A 19,463-nucleotide genomic window follows, 5' to 3' on the forward strand; every position below is an offset into this window, starting at 1 on the left:
ACCTGGTTTAATCTCCACCTATGTGCATAACTGTGCCAATGTTTTATTCTGTTTGTATACTTTCTCTGCCTCTTGTCAGAAAAATGCTTCCCTTTGTTATAATATATATAACGGTATTATATGGTCATACATACATTTGCCAGAATATTAAGGCGATTGAAACCCATAAGGAGGGAAAAAATCCTTTAACAATTACCATACTCAGTCAGTACATTTTACCCTGGCTAGCTGGTGGGTACGGACAATCCATACCAGAGGACCTCCCCCGAATACACGGTTGTTTAACTCAGTCACCTGTGGACAAACTCTAGTGCAGTAATGTGGTGCAGTGCAATGAAATATTGGGCGCCAGGCCATCCCAGTTGAAAACAAGAAACACTTTATTGAACTCCTCTTCTCCTCCAGCACAAAAGAGCATAACGGTTGCAGGTAAAGATTATCTGACCACTTTAACTCCTCCAGTACAAAAGAGCATAACGGTTGCAGGTAAAGATTATATGACCACTTTAACTCCTCCAGCACACACATTGCAGCAGTAAAATATTTCTGTCAGCTCACGCATCTGTTATGGTAGAAACAGTCATCACACAACATCAGCAGATCCAATCATATACACAGACAGACGGTAGGCATGGTCCAAAGGTTCTCACACTACGCTCATGTGCACCATCCCCTACGTCGGGGACCCTCCATCTCAACTTGCTGCCACACTGCCTTCATGCAGTGACCCCCCCCCCTCAAGTATGGGGGCTCTTTCCAAGGGGGCTCCTACTGGTGCTGTACAGAGTGGTTCCCCATTTCCAGGAATCTTCCCTCATCTCTCTGCTGAAGATGCATTTAACTATTTAGGGGAACACTTTCAGAACATTTTATAGCCGCTGCACATCCCAGTTGTCAGGGATCTCCGCATCACTTACTTTTAGACTTATACTGTCTTGCTGACTCACAGTACTCCCCTGGTTGCAGGGTCCAACCGTACTATTACACATGACACATTCTCTCCTGCTAAGGACACTTGATTCAGTCTAACAGGGCATCTGATCATGAACTCTCTCCTGGGTGCTAAAACTCATCAGGACTCTACCCAGGGGCCCTTTTCCCCCCTGCTGTCATACAGACATACTTCCGTGGCAGTTGCCGCTCACTCACCTCTATCCAGGGTCTCTGGCTGCCATCCATCCAGGCCTTTCTCTCTCAAGCACACTTTTTCAGTAGCTTCTCCTCCAAAGGCTCTACCTTTCTGCTGGCCTTTGTAGTGGGGGGGGGCTCTCCCCCCTCTTGCCCACTGTTATACATGTGTTTCATCACTCCATACACTCTCGCTCTCCATTGGTGCCTCTTCTGAGGTACCACTAATGGTGGGGATCCCCCTCCACATAACTTCTACCCACTTTAGGACTCCCTTGCTGCCCTTCATCAATAAGAGCTTTTACTCCCCTCAGGGAGATCTGTTAGTGCCACACTTACTGCACCCCCTACTTTATTGCCCTTCCAAGTACTACTCGATGAGGGCACTGTCCCCCTACAGGGGTCTCATTTATTTGGCGACTCGCGGCACCTGCCGCGCCCCCCAGCCTCATTTGCCGGGGACCCGGGACCACTACCTCCCTCCCGGGTCCCAGCTGCAAGATCTCTCCCTAAATGGCGGGAAGTCAGACTCCCACCTGACCAAGTCCGTCTCCCAGCGTGCTACATCGTTGGCCACACCCCCAACCAATGACGTGGCATTCGCGTCATCAGTGGGGCAGAGCCTAACGGTCGCCGACATTACATTTTTTTTGTATTTATACAGGCTGAGTCCAACGAATAATCCATCAATATTTCGAATGATGGAAATAGATTTATATTTTACTCTTTCACATACTGGTATGTTGGCACGAATAGTTGTAACAAGAACTTACTACATATTGATCACAGCATTTATTATTATTGTTATATGTTTTAAAAATTGAGAGATATTATTAAAATATATTTTATTTATTTACCTATTACTATCTGTGTTAGCATTAATATTTGTGAGAGAGATTATTAACAACTTCCAGCACTGTACATTTTTATTTTTTCATTAGTGTATTTTGGGAAGTTCACATATCACCTATGCAGCATTGGTTGTTGCATACTCTATCACAGTGTTTCCCAAACCCAGTCCTAACAGTGCTTGTTTTCCATGTCTCTTTGCTGGAGCACAGGTGTATTTATTACTGAGTGACACATTTTCAAAAGATCTACAGGTGGTACTAATTATTTCACTTATGACCTGGAAAACCTGCACTGTTAGGGGTATTTGAGGACAGGGTTTTGGAAACAATGTTCTATCACATCAAATCGGTTAATATTTGTTTATGTGTTCTTTTATTCATTAAGATATATGGTGCATCATTAGGAGTTTTTTCTGTTTTTTATTACTTTCTAGTGGTTTATGCAATAGCAAGGAGGTTGAGGGATGTAGAAATGAATAGATCATGAATTGAGGTAAGTTTGTTACAAACAGATCTGACATTCCATAGTGCACAGAAGAATGGAAGAGAGGGTAGTGAAGATTTCTGAATAAGGTTGTCGGGTTAGGAAGTACGGGGTGGATGGAAAGTTTTGGGTGGAGCAAGTAGCATGATGGTCCTGCATTTTTCTATATCTGCAAAGTTCAGAAGTGCTACATTAATATTCATCTTAGTGTGAACACAGTACTAGCCAGAGGACTGCAATTTGGAGGCACATGCAGATGTATTGTAGAGGGGTTGCTTTACTTAAGGGCAAACACTTATTAGGGACATTAGGTCTTACACCTGTATAATAGGAAGATTTAGTAAAGCAATTATTTCTGAGGCCTAGACTTTCCTGCAGATACAACACACTAAAATATACCACTAGACTATTAAATAAAGATACTTGCATCCTTCTTCAGTAACCTGCCTCCTCCATCTAGGACTCCTGGGTTTCCGCCATTGGCTACTCCTGGGGTTCCCCTAGGGACTCTTCCATGGACTCCAGGGGATATTCAAGAAGTTTGTCTGAGGGCTCCTCCTCTGGCTACTCCTTGGCTCTTACCTGGCCTCCTCCCTTGTCTCTTGTTGGTGGTGTTGGTAAAGGTAACGTTCTGTTTAATGAAATCTGACACATTAGTATTTACAAAAATATTTTATATCTCTCTCCTATATATATATTGTAGCAAAGAGTCTGCAGGAAGAGGTTGCAGACAGGGTTAAATTCCCTCTGGTTTTCCCTTACAGCACACAAACACACAGGTGCACCACATGTGTGTAATTGATTTGTTTCTGTGATTAGTTTGAAGTGCTTGGGTGGAGGATAAATCACTGTCATGTTCTTGTGGATGGGGGTAACCTACGCCAGATAGTTTCCAGTGACTAGATAAGGGAACTGTGTTGAGCTAGAGTGATGGTTGTCTGGGGTCATCCTAACATAAATTTGCTGTATTATTATGATGTGAACAACAAAAGCACCATTTATTCACAAAAGAAGTTGTTGGTGTCTGTCATCTGCCGGGTATCAGTATCATAGTGGTGTCATTGTGGGATTGCAAAGGTCAGCCAAAACATGGCTGTCCACCCAACTAAACTGATCCAATGGTGGTGAGTGATACGTGTTCAATACCACTATTAAAGCACCAAACTGTTATAAAGCTACCAGTTGCAGTGTTATCAAATCCAACGTATGCTATCTGTGGATTGATGCCGAGCTTATACATAATCAAAGGAAATCTTATTGCATGCATGCATTACGATCGATCGGAAAACAGACTATACACAATGGGCCTGAGTCATTAAGGCAAAAAAGGCAAACCATGTTACAATGCAAGGGGTGCAAATTAGTTTATTATTTTGCACATAAGTTAAATACTGGCTGTTTTTTAATCTAACACACAAATACTTGATAGCTTTATTATTACACTGAAATTTAAAGTTGATCTAGGACATGCCTTACCCCAACTATAAATCTGTCCCCACGTTTGAAATTTACCTCCCCCTCCAGTACAACATGGTTTTGCCCAGGTGCAAATGTTACTCCTTTTTTATGCTTTGCTCTCCTTAATGACTCAGGCCCAATATATCTTCTGTATAGAATCTGCTCTGCCTTAATGCATATTAGGTTTAAACCTTTATAGTACTTTTGAGGAACTTGTTCATGTGCAGAAACAGTTGATGAATCACAAGAGCAGTTTCCTGACAAGCCTGCAGTTGCACTTATTCTAGTCTTTTGGTGCAATTTTCCAAGAATCCTAAGGAAGTATATTATTTGTAATCAGCTAATTCTGCAGATCTCATTTTTACTTCTGCTTCTAAAATTCTCTGCAATACGTCTTACAAATTCTAGAATATATCCCTGAGCATATTAAAATGTGAAGCATTCTTAAAGGTACACTACATTTCATATAAAATACATTATCAGTGTGGAGATTGCTGTGTTGCAGAAAAAGCAAAAATTTGTCTTTTTCTTTATGCCAGAAAACTACACTGTCGCAGTACAGCCTCAATTAGAAAGGGCTCATAAGCATCCTTTTACAAAAATAAGGGTCCATTAGTGGAGAGAGAAGAGAGGACAGGCTGTTTCAGAATGGTATTCTTAAGTGACGTGAGATAGGGTCTCTGTTTGTGTGCTGGTGGGCGTGGTTGAGAGAACGCTTAAAATGGTAATGAAAGTGCTCCTTCACAGAGATGTGCTCTCTGCAGTGTCTGCATCAACGAGGTTTGCGATGCTAAGGAGAGGGGTATGTAACAAAGAGGCCAATTTGTCACATCTCTCCTACAGAGGGATGGGTGATAACCCAGGGAGTCTGCAGTAACAGGCTGCAAACAGTTAAATTCCCTCTGCATTTTCCTTACAACACACAAACACACAGGTACACCACACTGGTGTAATTGATTTGTTTCTGTGATTGGTTTGAAGTGCTTGGTTGGAGGATAAAACACTGTTCTTGTGGGTGGACCAATGTCAGCTAGTGGCCAGTGACCTGATAGGGAAACTGTGTCGAGCTAGAGCAAGGGTCGTCTGGTGTCATCCTGACGGAAGTTTGCTGCATTATTGTGGTGTGAACAATAAAAGCATTGTTTATTCACAAAAGAAGTTGTTGGTGTATGTCATCTTCTGGGTGTCAGTATCACCATAGATACATATATATAATCTAAGGTTTCAATATGAAATATTACATAACACACATGAAGCATTACTGCACCATTGACCAAATGCAAACACCTCTACACCACTTGGAAATGGACTTGACCTATGAGGTTCATTTAAAATGAATTATTCTAAAGTGAATGTAATCACATACTGATACTGACACATCACTACTACATAGCAGACCTTGTACTTTATACAATGAAGGTTATTATACACCACATTACTATCTAAAATACTTTCTCTTTTACACTGGGATATAATCTAATTGGCCAGATAAAGCTATAATCAGATGAATGCCTGGAAAGCTCCTTCCTAATGTTCGCAAGGATCTGCAATTGCCTCCTGTGAAGAACCAATGGTGTTGCAGTTAAGCAACTGACCACCTGATGCCCATTCCATGCCACAGATATTGTTTTGCAGCCCTAAATGCTGCATTTTTAGCACCATTGCTAATGTATTGGGCTGCGGTACACAAACAATGGTCCTTAGCTGAAGTAAGGGCCCGCGGAGCAGTACTTGAGAAGCTTGCTGCATGCATGATTGCAAGTGAATGAGACTTTTAAACATTTTCCTCACTGATTTACTCGCAGGACATTTGTGGGCATAGGTACGTAAGTCGTGGATCCCTTCTAGACCATATCTAAAATGGCAGAAAAACTTATCTTTTGCTTGTTACTAATAGAGTACCTACCCTATCACCTTCAATCACAATAGTGGGCTGTACCAAAGCAATTAGTGGTGTCGCAACGCCTGCCCATTTACACACAACAATTTGCACTTTTGCAGAAACAATATAAAGCTGAAGAGGCAAAGATTGTTCCTTTACGTTTTGTGACTCAGGCTGTATATTGTCATTATAGGCTATAGATTGCTTTTTTTTAAAAAGGCCCCATATAGAGTAGAGATGAGCGCACTCGGATTTCCTGAATCCGAGCCCACCCGAACGTTGCCGATCCGAGTCGGATCCGAGACAGATCCAGGTATTGGCGCCAAATGAAAACTTGAAAGCGAGGCTCCGAGTCATAATCCCGTTGTCGGATCTCGCGATACTCGGAACCTTTAAATTCCCCGCTAGTCGCCGCAATCTTTACTCGGGCATTGATCAGGGTAGAGGGAGGGTGTGTTAGGTGGTCCTCTGTTCTGGTAGATCTCGTGCTGTGCTGTGCTGTGTTCTGTTCTGCAGTATCAGTCCAGTGGTGCTGTGTGCTGTGCTCTGTTAATTTTGAGTTCAGTGGTGCTGCTGGGTCCTGTGCTGTGTCCTGTTCAGTCCAGTGGTCCTGTGTCCCGTGCTCTGTGCTTCTAAGGGCATAGTTATTTCCCCAATATTCCCAAGTGTTTAAAAAATTTAAAAAAAGTTAATAAAAAAAATATACAAAAAACGAATTAAAAAAAAATTTAATTACAAAAAAATTTGCCAAACCAATCCTGCAGTATAAGCCCATTGGTACTGCAATATTACCAAGTTCACACATTCAGCAGTAAAAGTCCAGTGGTACTGCTGCAATATTACAAGGTTCACACATTCTGCAGTATCAGTCCAGTGGTGCTGTGTGCTGTGCTCTGTCAATTTTGAGTTCAGTGGTGCTGCTGGGTCCTGTGTGCTGTGTCCTGTTCAGTCCAGTGGTCCTGTGTCCCGTGCTCTGTGCTTCTAAGGGCATAGTTATTTCCCCAATATTCCCAAGTTTTTAAAAAATTAAAAAAAAGTTAATAAAAAAAATATACAAAAAACTAATTAAAAAATTTTTTAGTACCGGGGCCACCCAACTACACAGTCCAGAATTTTTTTGGGGGAAATTCAGAGCCGTGGAGGGTTTTTTATTAATTATATTGTGGTGACCACTCCTCTACGCAGTCCAGATACATTTATTGGTGCGAATCATACAAGTTCAGGGTTTTTAAATTATATTGTGGTGACCCACTCCTCTACGCAGTCCAGGTACATTTTTTGGTGCGATTAAGACCAGTTGATGGTTTTCCTATTATATTGTGGTGACCCACTCCTCTACACAGTCCAGATACATTTATTGGTGTGAATCATACAAGTTCAGGGTTTTTAAATTATATTGTGGTGACCCACTCCTCTACGCAGTCCAGGTACATTTTTTGGTGCGATTAAGACCAGTTGATGGTTTTCTTATTATATTGTGGGGACCACTCCACTACGCAGTCCAGAAAGATACCTCGTTGCAACATTTTGGACTACTAACTATATTGTGAGGTGTTCAGAATACACTGTAAATTAGTGGAAATGCTTGTTAATGAATGTTATTGAGGTTAATAATAGCGTAGGAGTAAAAATAAGCCCAAAAACTTGATTTTTGAACTTTTTATGCTTTTTTCAAAAAAAATCCGAATCCAAAACCTTAAATCCGAACCAAAACCTTTCGGCAGGTGTTTTGCGAAACAAATCCGAACCCAAAACATCGCGAAAATCCGAATCCAAAACACAAAACACGAGACACCAAAAGTCGCCGGTGCACATCCCTAATATAGAGGAAGAGTTGTCTGGCTCTACTCAAGCATTCAGTAAGTTAACACAGCCAAACTTTGGCTACAAAGAGGTTGAACTGCTGGTGAAGCTCATGTTGGAGGTGCTGCACTATAGTAACCACCAATATCCACCACAACAAAGCACCACATTCGGAAGTATATCGCCGAGCAGGTCAATGCTGTGGGTCCTATTAGTATGTCTGTCACTGAAGTCAAAAAGTGGTAAGTGAGCACAAATATTTTTTAATTATATCATGCTCAGATTACATTTGAAAAATGGCCACTTTATTTCAATGTTGTAAAACACACAGATATTGTGCAAGGCATGGGATTATCAAACCCAAAACCTTTACAACATATAAACATTTGTAAAATTACATTGCTATCTTTTTTATGTTTTAAAAATGTTTGTGTGTGTGTGTGTGTGTGTGTGTGTGTGCGCGCGCAAGCGTGCACCAGTACTTTATAAATATTTTCTGGTGTACATTGTAACATTCTTAACTTTAGACATTTCACCCAGGTGGCAGAACTTTAAGCGCATGCTTAAAGATAAACTCCACGACCACGCAGACATGCATGGTGGTCCCATAGAGTCCTTTGACCTCATCCCTTTGAAGCCCACAGAGTTGACCTGCATCAACGAACACCTGGTGCAGGGTCTGGGATGTATAGATAGTGGCAAGAGTTCCCCCCAACCACACAACAATCCCCTCCAGGTAAATATCATATAATAAAACATGCATTAACTATTCATCTGACTTTAATGTTGTAACTAAATAATTATGGACACCCCCACCAACAATGTATATGTTTCTGCATTTCAAAAATCATCTACCTTTTAAATAGGATATTTGCTATTTTTAAACACCGCTCCTCTAAAGACTACCACCCTAGAAAGCAGTCTATTCAGCCTATTGAATAATCTGAACTTTTATGCATATTGTTAAAACATTTTGTTCTCTCTAAATGACTCCAGATATATATACATGTAAATATTTTGTGAGCTGTACAAGCCAAGGACCCCAGTGAGGGAGAATCTGAACCAACTGCTGAGGACACCCGTGATGGTGCGAAATAACAAGTGGATCATGAAAGCGATGCATCTGGAGCTAATGACACAGCAAATATGTCCATTTCTCAACAACTGTACCACAAAATAAATGTTAACAGCACCATTGTACAAGGCAAAATTGTGCCCTTGCTGCCGCCTCTATGGCACCTCCTGCCCTTGCTGTCCTTGAGGGAACCTGGTGCACCTGCTGTCCCTGCTGCTTCTGGGATCCTGAGCAGGCAGAGACAGAGGCTGTACCACCTGCTTCTGTGCCTGTTCCATCCCTTGTTCAGGTGATCCAGATGCAGCTAAGGTCAAGCAGCAATGGGAAAATTGGGCCTGGGGGAGTGCTTTTCGTGTGTGTGTGTGTGTGTGTGTGTGTGTGTGTGTGTGTGTGTGTGTGTGTGTGTGTGTCTGTCAATAATGTGTTTGTTTTTTTACCACTAAATGGACTGTTTGTAATTTGAATGGTTTCTGGAGGTTTTTTTTTAAAACATTTTTGGTAATGATTCAATTGTAAGTCAACACAAAAGGTAACATAAATGTAAAGTATGATGAAACCACATATGCCTTGAAAGGTGAATGATCTTGCAAATCTGGAGGACTAGGATCGACCTCATCTTCCTTCTGGCCAGCAACCTCAGCCTCTTCCATCCATGGAACATCACTCCTGATGGCAATATATTGAAATATCATACAGAGCTATAATGTCCCACACAATATCTGGTGCATAGGTAAGGGCTCCACCAGACCGTTCAAGGTAATAGAATAGGACTTTTAAAAGCCCAAGGGGTAAATTTAACAAGCTGCAGGTTTGAAAAACTGAAGATGTTGCCTTTATCAACCAATCAGATTCTAGCTGTCATTCTATAATGTACTACTTAACTGATAACTAGAATCTGATTGGTTGCTATAGGCAACATCTGAACTTTTTCAAACTCGCAGTTCGAAATATTTACCCCCAAAAGCCTATTCTATAACCGATCTGGTTCAGGTATGTGCGGAATAGTATGCAACCTCTTCTTCTGTGTGTGGATGTAAAATAAAATGGAAGTGAAGAATGTGACATATGCGTATCATTAAAAAAATATTTTAAACAATAAGGGAAATATATTGACATGATAGAAGGAAAGTGCGGGAGGGGAGGTTTGTCTTAATGTAATGAGGAAAGTGGGGAATTGTTATGTAATGCATATTAATTTAATTTTGGATGGTGAGTGGGGGCTAATTATTTAATGTGTTATATTAATTTACTTGTCTGGTGATGGTGGGGTAATAAATTTAATGGTGGGACCTATTAATTTAATGTTGAGTAATGGGACCTTTAATTTAATGCTAGGCTGGTTTAGGGGCTAATACTTGAATGTGGGGATGAGTTTGGGGAGAAAGAGGGCTATTTATTAAAGGTGAATATGAATTTTTAAGGAAATATATTTATTTATTAAACGGGAATACTATTTAATTTTGGGGCTGGTTGGGGGAGAAATAGGACTATTTATTAAATATGAATGCTATTAAATTAACATCAGTACATCTAGTTGAAGTAACATAGGTATATTTATTCAGAGTGAATACTATTCATTTTATTTAATTTAATAGTTGGGGCTGGTTGCAGGGAAGGAGGCCTAATTAAAACAAATAGATATTTTTCAATACACTCTCTACTTATATAAAAAATATGGGAAAATCTAAACCATTTATTATATATTATACTTACCAACTTTTGAAAGTTGTCTTTCGAGAACCCGCCGGGGGAAGTGGGATCCAAAGTTTGCGTCATTTTGGCCCTGCCCCGTGACGTAATGACAGTGTCGGACTGGGGCATGAAGGGCCAACCGGGGGACTGCAACACTAGGGGCCCACCAGAGGGGCGTGGTCAGCCATCATAGAGGCGGGACCAGAAACTAGAGGGGGAGTGGTCAGTCCACGAAGGACAGCTAGCACCTTAGTGTAGTATATAAAGAATGCAGTGTGTGTATAAAGAATACACAGTCTTGACCTGCCCCTTAGATTGGGCAGAACAGTCACCAAAAATCAGGATTGTCCCACTAGACCAGGCTTGGCTAACCTGTGGCACTCCAGGTGTTGTGAAACTACAAGCCCCAGCATGCTTTGCCAATATATAGCAGCTTATTGCTGGAAGGGTATGCTGGGACTTGTAGTTTTACAACATCTCGAGTACCACAGGTTAGCTAAGCCTGCACTAGACTCAGATCATTTGACAGACTGTCCTACCTGTTGTTGTCACTTTTTCCACTATTTGGAAAAAATAATTGGTACATTTAGAAACACCAACTATCCCTGCCATTAAATCAACAGCACCCACATTTAATAATTAGGCCTCTCTCCAGCCTCAGCATTAAAGGTCCCATCACCCGCTCCCTATAGTGTTCTCTGTGCAGCCCCCCTCACTATAGTTTAGTATAATCAGCCCCCCCTATAGTTTAGTATAGATAGGCAGCCCCCCTATGCCACATAGTAATGCCCCCAAAACAATGTTATACAACACAGTAGTGCCCCCAATGTTATGCCACACAGTAGTGCCCCAATGTTATGCCACATAGTGCCCCCAATGTTATGTCACACAGTAGTGCCCCAAATGTTATGCCACCCGGTAGTGCCCCAAATGTTATGCCACATAGTGCTCCAAATGTTATGCCACATAGTGCCCCAAATGTTATGCCACCCAGTAGTGCCCCAAATGTTATGCCACGCAAGTGTCCCCAATTTACACACACATACACACTAACACACACACACTATATATATATATATATATATATATATATATATATATAGTATAAACAAATGGTTAATATACTTACCGATATGTTGATTGCTGCAGGGCAGGCTCTCTGCTCCTTCTCCCTTCTTCAGCAGTGGGAACATCAGCTGACGGGGAGGGGGCGGGTCACATGATCGCAGCTGCGATCGCAATTGAGCAGCGGGGACATCGGAGAGGACCCTCGTGAGGACGGTCCTCCAGGTAAACTCCGCCCATGGATAAAAGGGGGTGTGGCCGTAAGGTAGGCGGGCCTACCGGTGATTTTAGCGGTAGCCGGCTGGGCCAGTCCGACGCTGCGTAATGAGACAAACGTGTCATTTTACAGCAGGGGTGGGGCCAAATGCCGCAATTCCTGGTGAATCGCTGCATTTTGGACCTAATTCTGCCCACTTCACTAGGAAGTAGGCAGATCCGGGAGATTGCCACACTCTCCCAGGAGTCCGTGAGACTCTCGCGAAATGCGGGAGTCTCACGGACATTCCGGGGGAGTTGGCAGGTATGTTATATATTCCTGATTCAGATTTCACTAGTGAGAAGGAAATATAGGAGCAGGGACAGTTATAGATAGATGGGAACAGGGGGGTAAGGGTTGTAGTGAGAGAAGCAGGAGGTAAGTATGGGTTGAGAGGAGCAGGGGCTCGGGCACAGAGGAGAGCAGATGGAGAGCGAAAGAAGACTTACCTTGGATCATGTTAGGAGCACATGGGCAGACTGGACAGGTACCAGAGAAGTAAAAGTTGAAGGGTCACAAGAAAGACATAAAGGAGAGGTGAACAAACACAGGAGTGGTAGGGGACACAGGGCGGGTAGCCTTGCATTATTTAATATCTTTTGCATTATAATATACACTGTAAAAATGCATCTAAAATTAATTTCACACTATCAAAATATCCAAAAGTATCTGGGGGCCCATTAATTTCAAATTTCCACTTCGAGCATTGACAAAATTTGTACTAGATAGCTATACTGTCACCAAAATAGTGATTAGTAATTATATCCAGATTTATATAGGGATACTATACATATAAGATAAAATGTCTAATAAGGAAAATACATTTCACACATTGATCGACCAATTCCAAGCTGGCTGATTTCAAGACCAGCAGGCTACAAAAAATGTGGCAATAATCTATAAATCACCTGGGACTGTATTACACTTATTGTAATAAATTCAGATCAAATATTATACTAATTTTAAATATAAAATTAAAAGTTTTATTAACTGTCAAACTGACTATGTAATCTACCTTTGGAACGTAGCTGCCAATTCCTATATATTGTTTGCCAATTCCTAGAATACAGATGTAACATTATCAAAAAACTATATGCACAAATGAACATATGCCCATTTGCATAGCATAAGTTGTGTGATTTTGCACTGCACATACTTACAAAAACTCTACAGCCTAGGGGCTGGTGCAAATACACGATGATGATGATAATGATAATGATGATGATAATGATGATGGTGATGATGACAATCGCAGGCACTAGCTATCTGATTCTGGTTGCAATTTTACCCCTGAAGCTGCTGGGTGCTTTCTTCATTGCATGTGCATATATTAAAGGATTATATGAAGCCTAATAAAATATGTGTTTTTCCCTATGAAAACAAATGTCTATAAAGTTTTATTGCACTTGCAAGCTGGTTCTGTGTATGTGGATAATTACACCAGCTATAAACCTGGAGCATATGCTACAGATATAGAGTTGGATGCACCTTGAGATGCCTTCAACACTGCATCAGCTCCAGTGTCTCAAGACACCCCAATTATTATTATTATTTGGGCACCACAAATGGTCTGAAGCTCCAACAGAGAGCATATTACAACAAAAGAGTACATAGAATTACAGGACTATACAATGGACACATTGCAGTAAAATTCATAACACAGCTATGACACAATTGCCTAATCTCCCAGAATGTCTGGGACATTCCCAAATTTCTGGAAGTCCTACAGGAATCCCGGGAGAGCATGGCAAACTCCCAGATCAATCCCACTTAATAAGTGGTTGTTGAGGGCCAAATGGTGATGTTTACTTAGGGTGCGGGGCCAAGATTACATAATTTGTCGAGACCAAACCATTTCTCTTTGTTGATAGCAGAGCCACCTGCATATGATTTTGAACCTAATAAATCTGTATGTAATTCTCAATCTGATAAATCTGTATATGATATCCTGCATCTGATTATCTGAATATGCTGTTTGTTGCTGATCAACCTGATAAATCTGCATATGATACCCTGCATCTGATTATCTGAATATGCTGTTTGTTGCTGGTCAATTGTGCTATTATATAAAGGCTGTAATTGTAATTCACACTCCTTACTTTCTGCTGTTAACCTAACAGAGAGGTTAAAATGAGAAACAGTTGTGTGAGAGGTAGGAATTAATCCATGACAGGCAGGACAGTGTTAGATAGACAATGGTGTGAAGGGTGCACAGTAGGAGAAGGTGGTCTACGTTGTCAAAGGTTGCAGAGAGGTCCAGGAGGATAAGCAAGGAAAAGAAGCCTTTAGACTCAGCAAATAGATGATCATTCGTGAATTTAGTCAGGGCAGTTTCAGCAGAGTGGAATGGGCGGTAGTCAGATTGCAGAGGATCGATGAGGGAGTTGGAAAACTAAGAGGAGATAAAAGACTTAATGAAGCATTATTTGGGAGAGGAGAGGACATAGCTGTAGGAGGAGAAGATAAACTTGAAATTAAGGAAGTGTGTCAGGGAGTTAGATTTCCTCCAGTGGCATTAGGCAGTATGTGAGCAGTTTTAAAGGAACCAGGTAAGTTTGGAGTGTCAAGGTTGGTTAGGAATGGCAGAGACAAACAGAGGTGGCAGTGGCAGCAGAGTTTGTTTTGCACATAGCTTCACTTAGAAACATTAAACAGCAACAAATGAAATAATTTGAAGGTGATTGCACAGTTATTTGTTTGCTTCATTCAACTTTAACTACCTTGCTCATTTAACAAATGGACAATACAAGGGAACTCCGATCAAGGATTCAAAATGTCCTTAATTTGAAACTAATTTTTTTTTTGTATTAAACTATAAAAAGATGCCAAAAAAAGAAAAAGAAAAAAACCTAACTGATCGGATACCTTGCATGGTTTTGTACTTAAAAGCCTCAGTTGAAAAACAATGCAGCCTCAAGTATAACTCATCAGAAAAGCCTTAGTGGTTTGGCCAGTTAAGAATGCATCCATAGCAGCCCAATTTCTTGCATGTGTTAATTTCTAAAAAACTAGAGATACTCGGGCTCGGTTTTTCCGAAAACCGAACTCACCCGAACATCGCAGAACCGAGTACTGAGCCGAAACGACTCAGTACTTTCCTGCTAAATCGAGGCAAAACATCTTTGTTGTGTTGTTGGATCTCGCAGGTTTTGGATTCCATAAGTACCTCCTTCCCCAGGAGAACCAGCGTCATTGCTCACACAGAAACAGGGGTTTCAGTGTTTTTGTCCCTTTCCAGTCTCCAGGGCCATTGCTCATACACAAACAGGAGGGGTAGCAGTGCTCTTGTCATTTAACAAAAATTGACTGGAAATTATTGGAAATCATTGAGGTTAATAATAATGTAGGCACAAAAAAGAGCCAAATTATGTGATTTTAGCATCTTTTAGCAATTTTTTTTAAAAAAAGATACAGATCCAAAAACAAATGTGGGGGTGGTTTTGCCAAAAACAATACCAAAACACAAAGTTAATACAGATCCAAAACACGGGGGTCACTGAACATCCCTATAAAAAACATAAATACTAAACAGGTAAAAAAACAATGGTAACTTAAAGAGTATATTAAAAGTGAAGAAATGCTAGAAATGGCATTGGGGTTGCACACAATGCTTAATTACTTTTACCTCCAATGATTATCTGATCACATCAGATAAAATAAAATGCTAAATAACATTATTAAACATCATTAATGATCATATCACATAAAACATATCTAACATTATTATATCACTGATCACAAACATCACGCATCTCCTATGACAAAATCTGCAACATTAGCAAGATCACAAAGTCACTCTAAAATAATCCTAAATATTATTCAATAAAGAATATGTTTTCAAATTATTTTTAAAATGTATTTAAAAGCTTTTTTTGCTATAAAACACCTTTCGCCTTCATCAAGTTGAATGAATTATGCTACATTCAGTAGTTTTATATCTTTGAAACAGTTACATCCTTAGAGAAAATCTCAAACTTGATGCAATAATTATCATTGTAAATGTATTTATTTATTTTTCATTTTTTTATTTGTTAAAACAGGAAGGAGTACCAGAGCCAATTGCCAAACTGTATACCAAGCAACTAGTCAGCGCACTTGAGTTCATCCATAGTAGAGATCTGGTCTATCGAGACGTCAAGCCTGAAAATGTGCTTCTTTTTGGTCCTGATTGTCAAAGAATCAAATTAACAGACTTTGGCTTAACTCGTCCCAAAGGCACCATGCTTAAACTTGTATCAGGTATCATACCTTACACTGCACCAGAATTAAGCAATACTCAAAATGGGGAAGCAATACCTATTGATTTCACACTAGATGCATGGGCCTTTGGTGTTCTCCTCTTTTGTTTAATGACGGGGTATTTTCCATGGGAGAAAACACTGTCATCTGACCCCTTCTTTGAAGATTTCATTATGTGGCAAGAAACTGGCAGGAAAGAAGATTTATCTTGGCATTGGAGAAGATTGACACCAGATGCTATGGACATGTTCAGGGAGTTAATGGCTTTGAATCCATCTGAAAGGAGTCCTGTAAACAAAGCTTTATGGTATCTGGATTTTCCATGGAGAATGGAAAACTGGAAATCACTGGAAGAATTATAAAATGAGTGTACACTTATGAAAGCATTTCACAATATTTCAAAAATAAACTTAGTAGTGAACAGCTATGTATTTTTAAAGCAGATTGATCACCCCATTTTGGAAAGTATAGGTGCCCAACGCCTTTACTTGACCAATCTGCATTTGCTATTCCAGACTTGAAGTCACTGGAGTAGTTTTGGCTCTATAACAATGCTCTTGACTACAACTAAATAGATAAATATTGTGCGTGTCATATCCACTACCTAGTCTCTGATTGGTAAACCTATCCATACACTTGTGAACTCGTTAAACCAATAATTCTAGGAAATACAAGGACGGCCAAGTTATTTCTGTGTCAGCTTTAAGAGATAGGTCTCATTATTTTTTGTTTCAAATTAATATCCCCAATTAATAATAACATAATTTGCAAACACTATTATTCATTTTTTATGCTTTAGTCTTTAAAATAAGCTTCTCTGTAGTATCAATGGTTAACTATTTTGCAGAGAAGGTACATTATTGTAAAAGCTACTACTATCAATCTAGCTAGACTTATAAGTTGTGCATTATAGTAAATAGTGACAGGAGGTGGATGTGCAAGCTCTTGGAATATTTAATGCACAAAGAGGAACAGTTTTAAAGGGGGATGTTCACTCTTGTAGACGTTTGCCTCTTTGTAATCTGACTCCCTGGTACAGCAAATGGGGCAAGTTACTCTCTTACAATATTGAGCTGTATTGCAGAGGGATATAGATTAATAAAACCAGCATGTACCAGGGGGATAGTCTATTCTAGGGGATGGGTTAGACAGAAGTGGCCTTCTGTAAAAGTGAACATCTCCTTTAATATATGTTAATTTCTTCTACCAGAATTCAGTAGAAATCTTATTAATAATAATGGGCAAATCAGCTTATTGGGAATATGCTATTTTTTTATTTTTTTTTAAATGTGTACAATTGCCTTTTAAAATCCAATTGTCATATATCTGAATGGATTGAAGTGCACCTTAGTTATAATGTTAACATCTATACAGCTATTTTTATAATATATGTATGTATTAAAGCAGATTACGAGACAAACTGCAATATCATGTTTTTATTCAACTATTTCATTATACAACATATACATGAACAGTTTATATTACAATTCACACTAATAAGCTTTATTTAGAGTTTTATGCTGCTTTTTCTTAAAAAAATGTTTTGACACAGAACATTAAAAAAGGTTAAAATTAGGATGGACCAAGTTTTTTTAGCGGTAAGAATGATTTGTCTACAATGTGTATTTTCAAAAATCTACAATGCATAAGGGAATTTTTCACCATATTGCCATTCGGAAAAGGGTTCCATGGGTGGAAGAGACCAAGGTTGCTGGCCAGAAGGAAGAAGATGTCGATCCTAGTCCTCCAGACTCACAAGATTATTCAGCCTTCAAGGCATATGTGATTTCATCTTATTTTACATTTTTTTTCTAAACAGTGCATTTAGTGGAACAAACAGGCAAAAAAGTGACAAACAAAAATTAAACACCTGGTCAATTATTCTCTGTGTTGCTTCAATGGAGTTGACTCTGGCTCAACTGAGCAGCAGTTTCCACAGGGGTAGGAGGGGCAGCAGGTTCAATAGGGGCAGGTTGGGCAATAGGTACCACAGGGCAAGAAGGGTAACCAGGTGCACCTGGAGCAGGAGGGGCAACAGGTGGATTCCCAATACAATGAACAATCACATTGATAAATCTTTCAAAAGTAAAGGTTTGTAATGGTTTTCGCATTGTGATCCCTTTTGCATGTAAATCTTTGCTGGATTCATACATTTTTGGGAACAATTGTTGAAAGATTAACCCATGGCCACTATCCACAAATGGTTCTTCATGTGGCTGTTGTTCCACCACCCCATCACAAGTGTCTTTGTCTGTGGGGTCCTGTTCCACCTTACTTGGCTCCTCAGCATCTACTGTCACAAGCTTTCTAACAGCAGCTTCCCGAATTCTGTTCTGGTTCCTGCCCTGTTTGGATGGTAATCCCTTGGTTGACAGCAGGATCATCTCCAGGTCTCAATCTATTCAACTTTTTATGGGCACTGTGACAGGATGGACCACCTATGCCACCCTGTCTGTTGTTGCTGGGAACCGGCTGGGCTTACTTTGCCACCGTTCCCTTTCAGTATCCCAAATGCGCCCTCTTGCTGCAGTAGGAGGGGCTTACAATGCTGCCACTGAGCTCCTATGGCAATCAGAACCACGTTCCTTCTGGGTAACTGACGCTGCTAGTGTACCTCGTTGCTGGTGTACCCGGGCTGGTACTCCTGACCTCTCATTATAGATCAGGGTTGCTGTGGATGGATCCCCCGCCCCTTACATTCTGAGACCCTCTCCCTTTACCTGATCTCCTGCCCTTCCGTTTCTCTCATTCTGGGACATCCCTGGCTCCAGTATTATAATCCTCATATTGATTGGAGTAAGGGGGATATCATATATCTGCTCCTCAACCTGTTTGACTTTACCTCTGCGGATTCTACATCCTTGACCGAAACGGCTTACATACACTTATAGGGATTTTCAGGATGTTTTCTCTAAGAAAAAAAGCGGATTCCCTTCCTCCTCATTGGGAGTATGACTGCCATTGATATCATTCCTGGGTCCACATTGGCCAAGGGCAGGTTGTACGCACTTTCTATCTTGGAGACTAAGGTTATGGAGGAATATGTGGAGGAATACCTACATAAAGGCTTCATTAGACCTTCCAAGTCCCAGCTGGGGGCGAGTTTAAAGCCATGCATAGATCATGGCCTGAACAAAATAATAGCAAAGAATACTTACCAGTTTCTGCTTATTTCGGTCCTCTTCAACCAACTTAAGCAGGCAACAATTTTTTCTAAGATCAATCTATGGGGAGCATATAATCTCATCTGGATCAGTCAGGGTGAAGAGTGTAAACTACCTTTAATACCCATTCGGTACACTATGAATATTTGTTCATGCCCTTCGCAGTTTTCCAGGACTTGATTGACGATGTGTTACAGGAGATGTTAGGCAAATATTAGTGGTCTACCTAGACAATATATTGATCTATTCGCAATCTTTGACACATTATCGCCAACATGTTCAAAACTCCGCAAACATCAGCTTTTCGCCAAACTCAAAAAGTGTGAGTTTGAGGTCACTCAAGTAACTTTTCTGGGATATGTCATC

General features: G+C 40.4%; 1 protein-coding gene across 1 annotated transcript in view; it reads left to right on the forward strand.

Annotated features, from left to right (window-relative positions):
- The window catches only part of LOC142106763 (serine/threonine-protein kinase SBK2-like), a 243,145-nt gene extending 225,873 nt beyond the window's left edge, over positions 1-17,272 (forward strand). Inside the window, exon 4 of the mRNA XM_075189769.1 lies at positions 15,735-17,272. Within this exon, the coding sequence (XP_075045870.1) occupies positions 15,735-16,295 (561 nt within the window). The 3' untranslated portion in view covers positions 16,296-17,272. The remainder of the gene's footprint in view (positions 1-15,734) is intronic.
- Positions 17,273-19,463: the final 2,191 nt, after the last annotated feature.

This window comes from Mixophyes fleayi, chromosome 11 (genome assembly GCF_038048845.1).
Source record: "Mixophyes fleayi isolate aMixFle1 chromosome 11, aMixFle1.hap1, whole genome shotgun sequence".
Taxonomy (NCBI): domain Eukaryota; kingdom Metazoa; phylum Chordata; class Amphibia; order Anura; family Limnodynastidae; genus Mixophyes; species Mixophyes fleayi.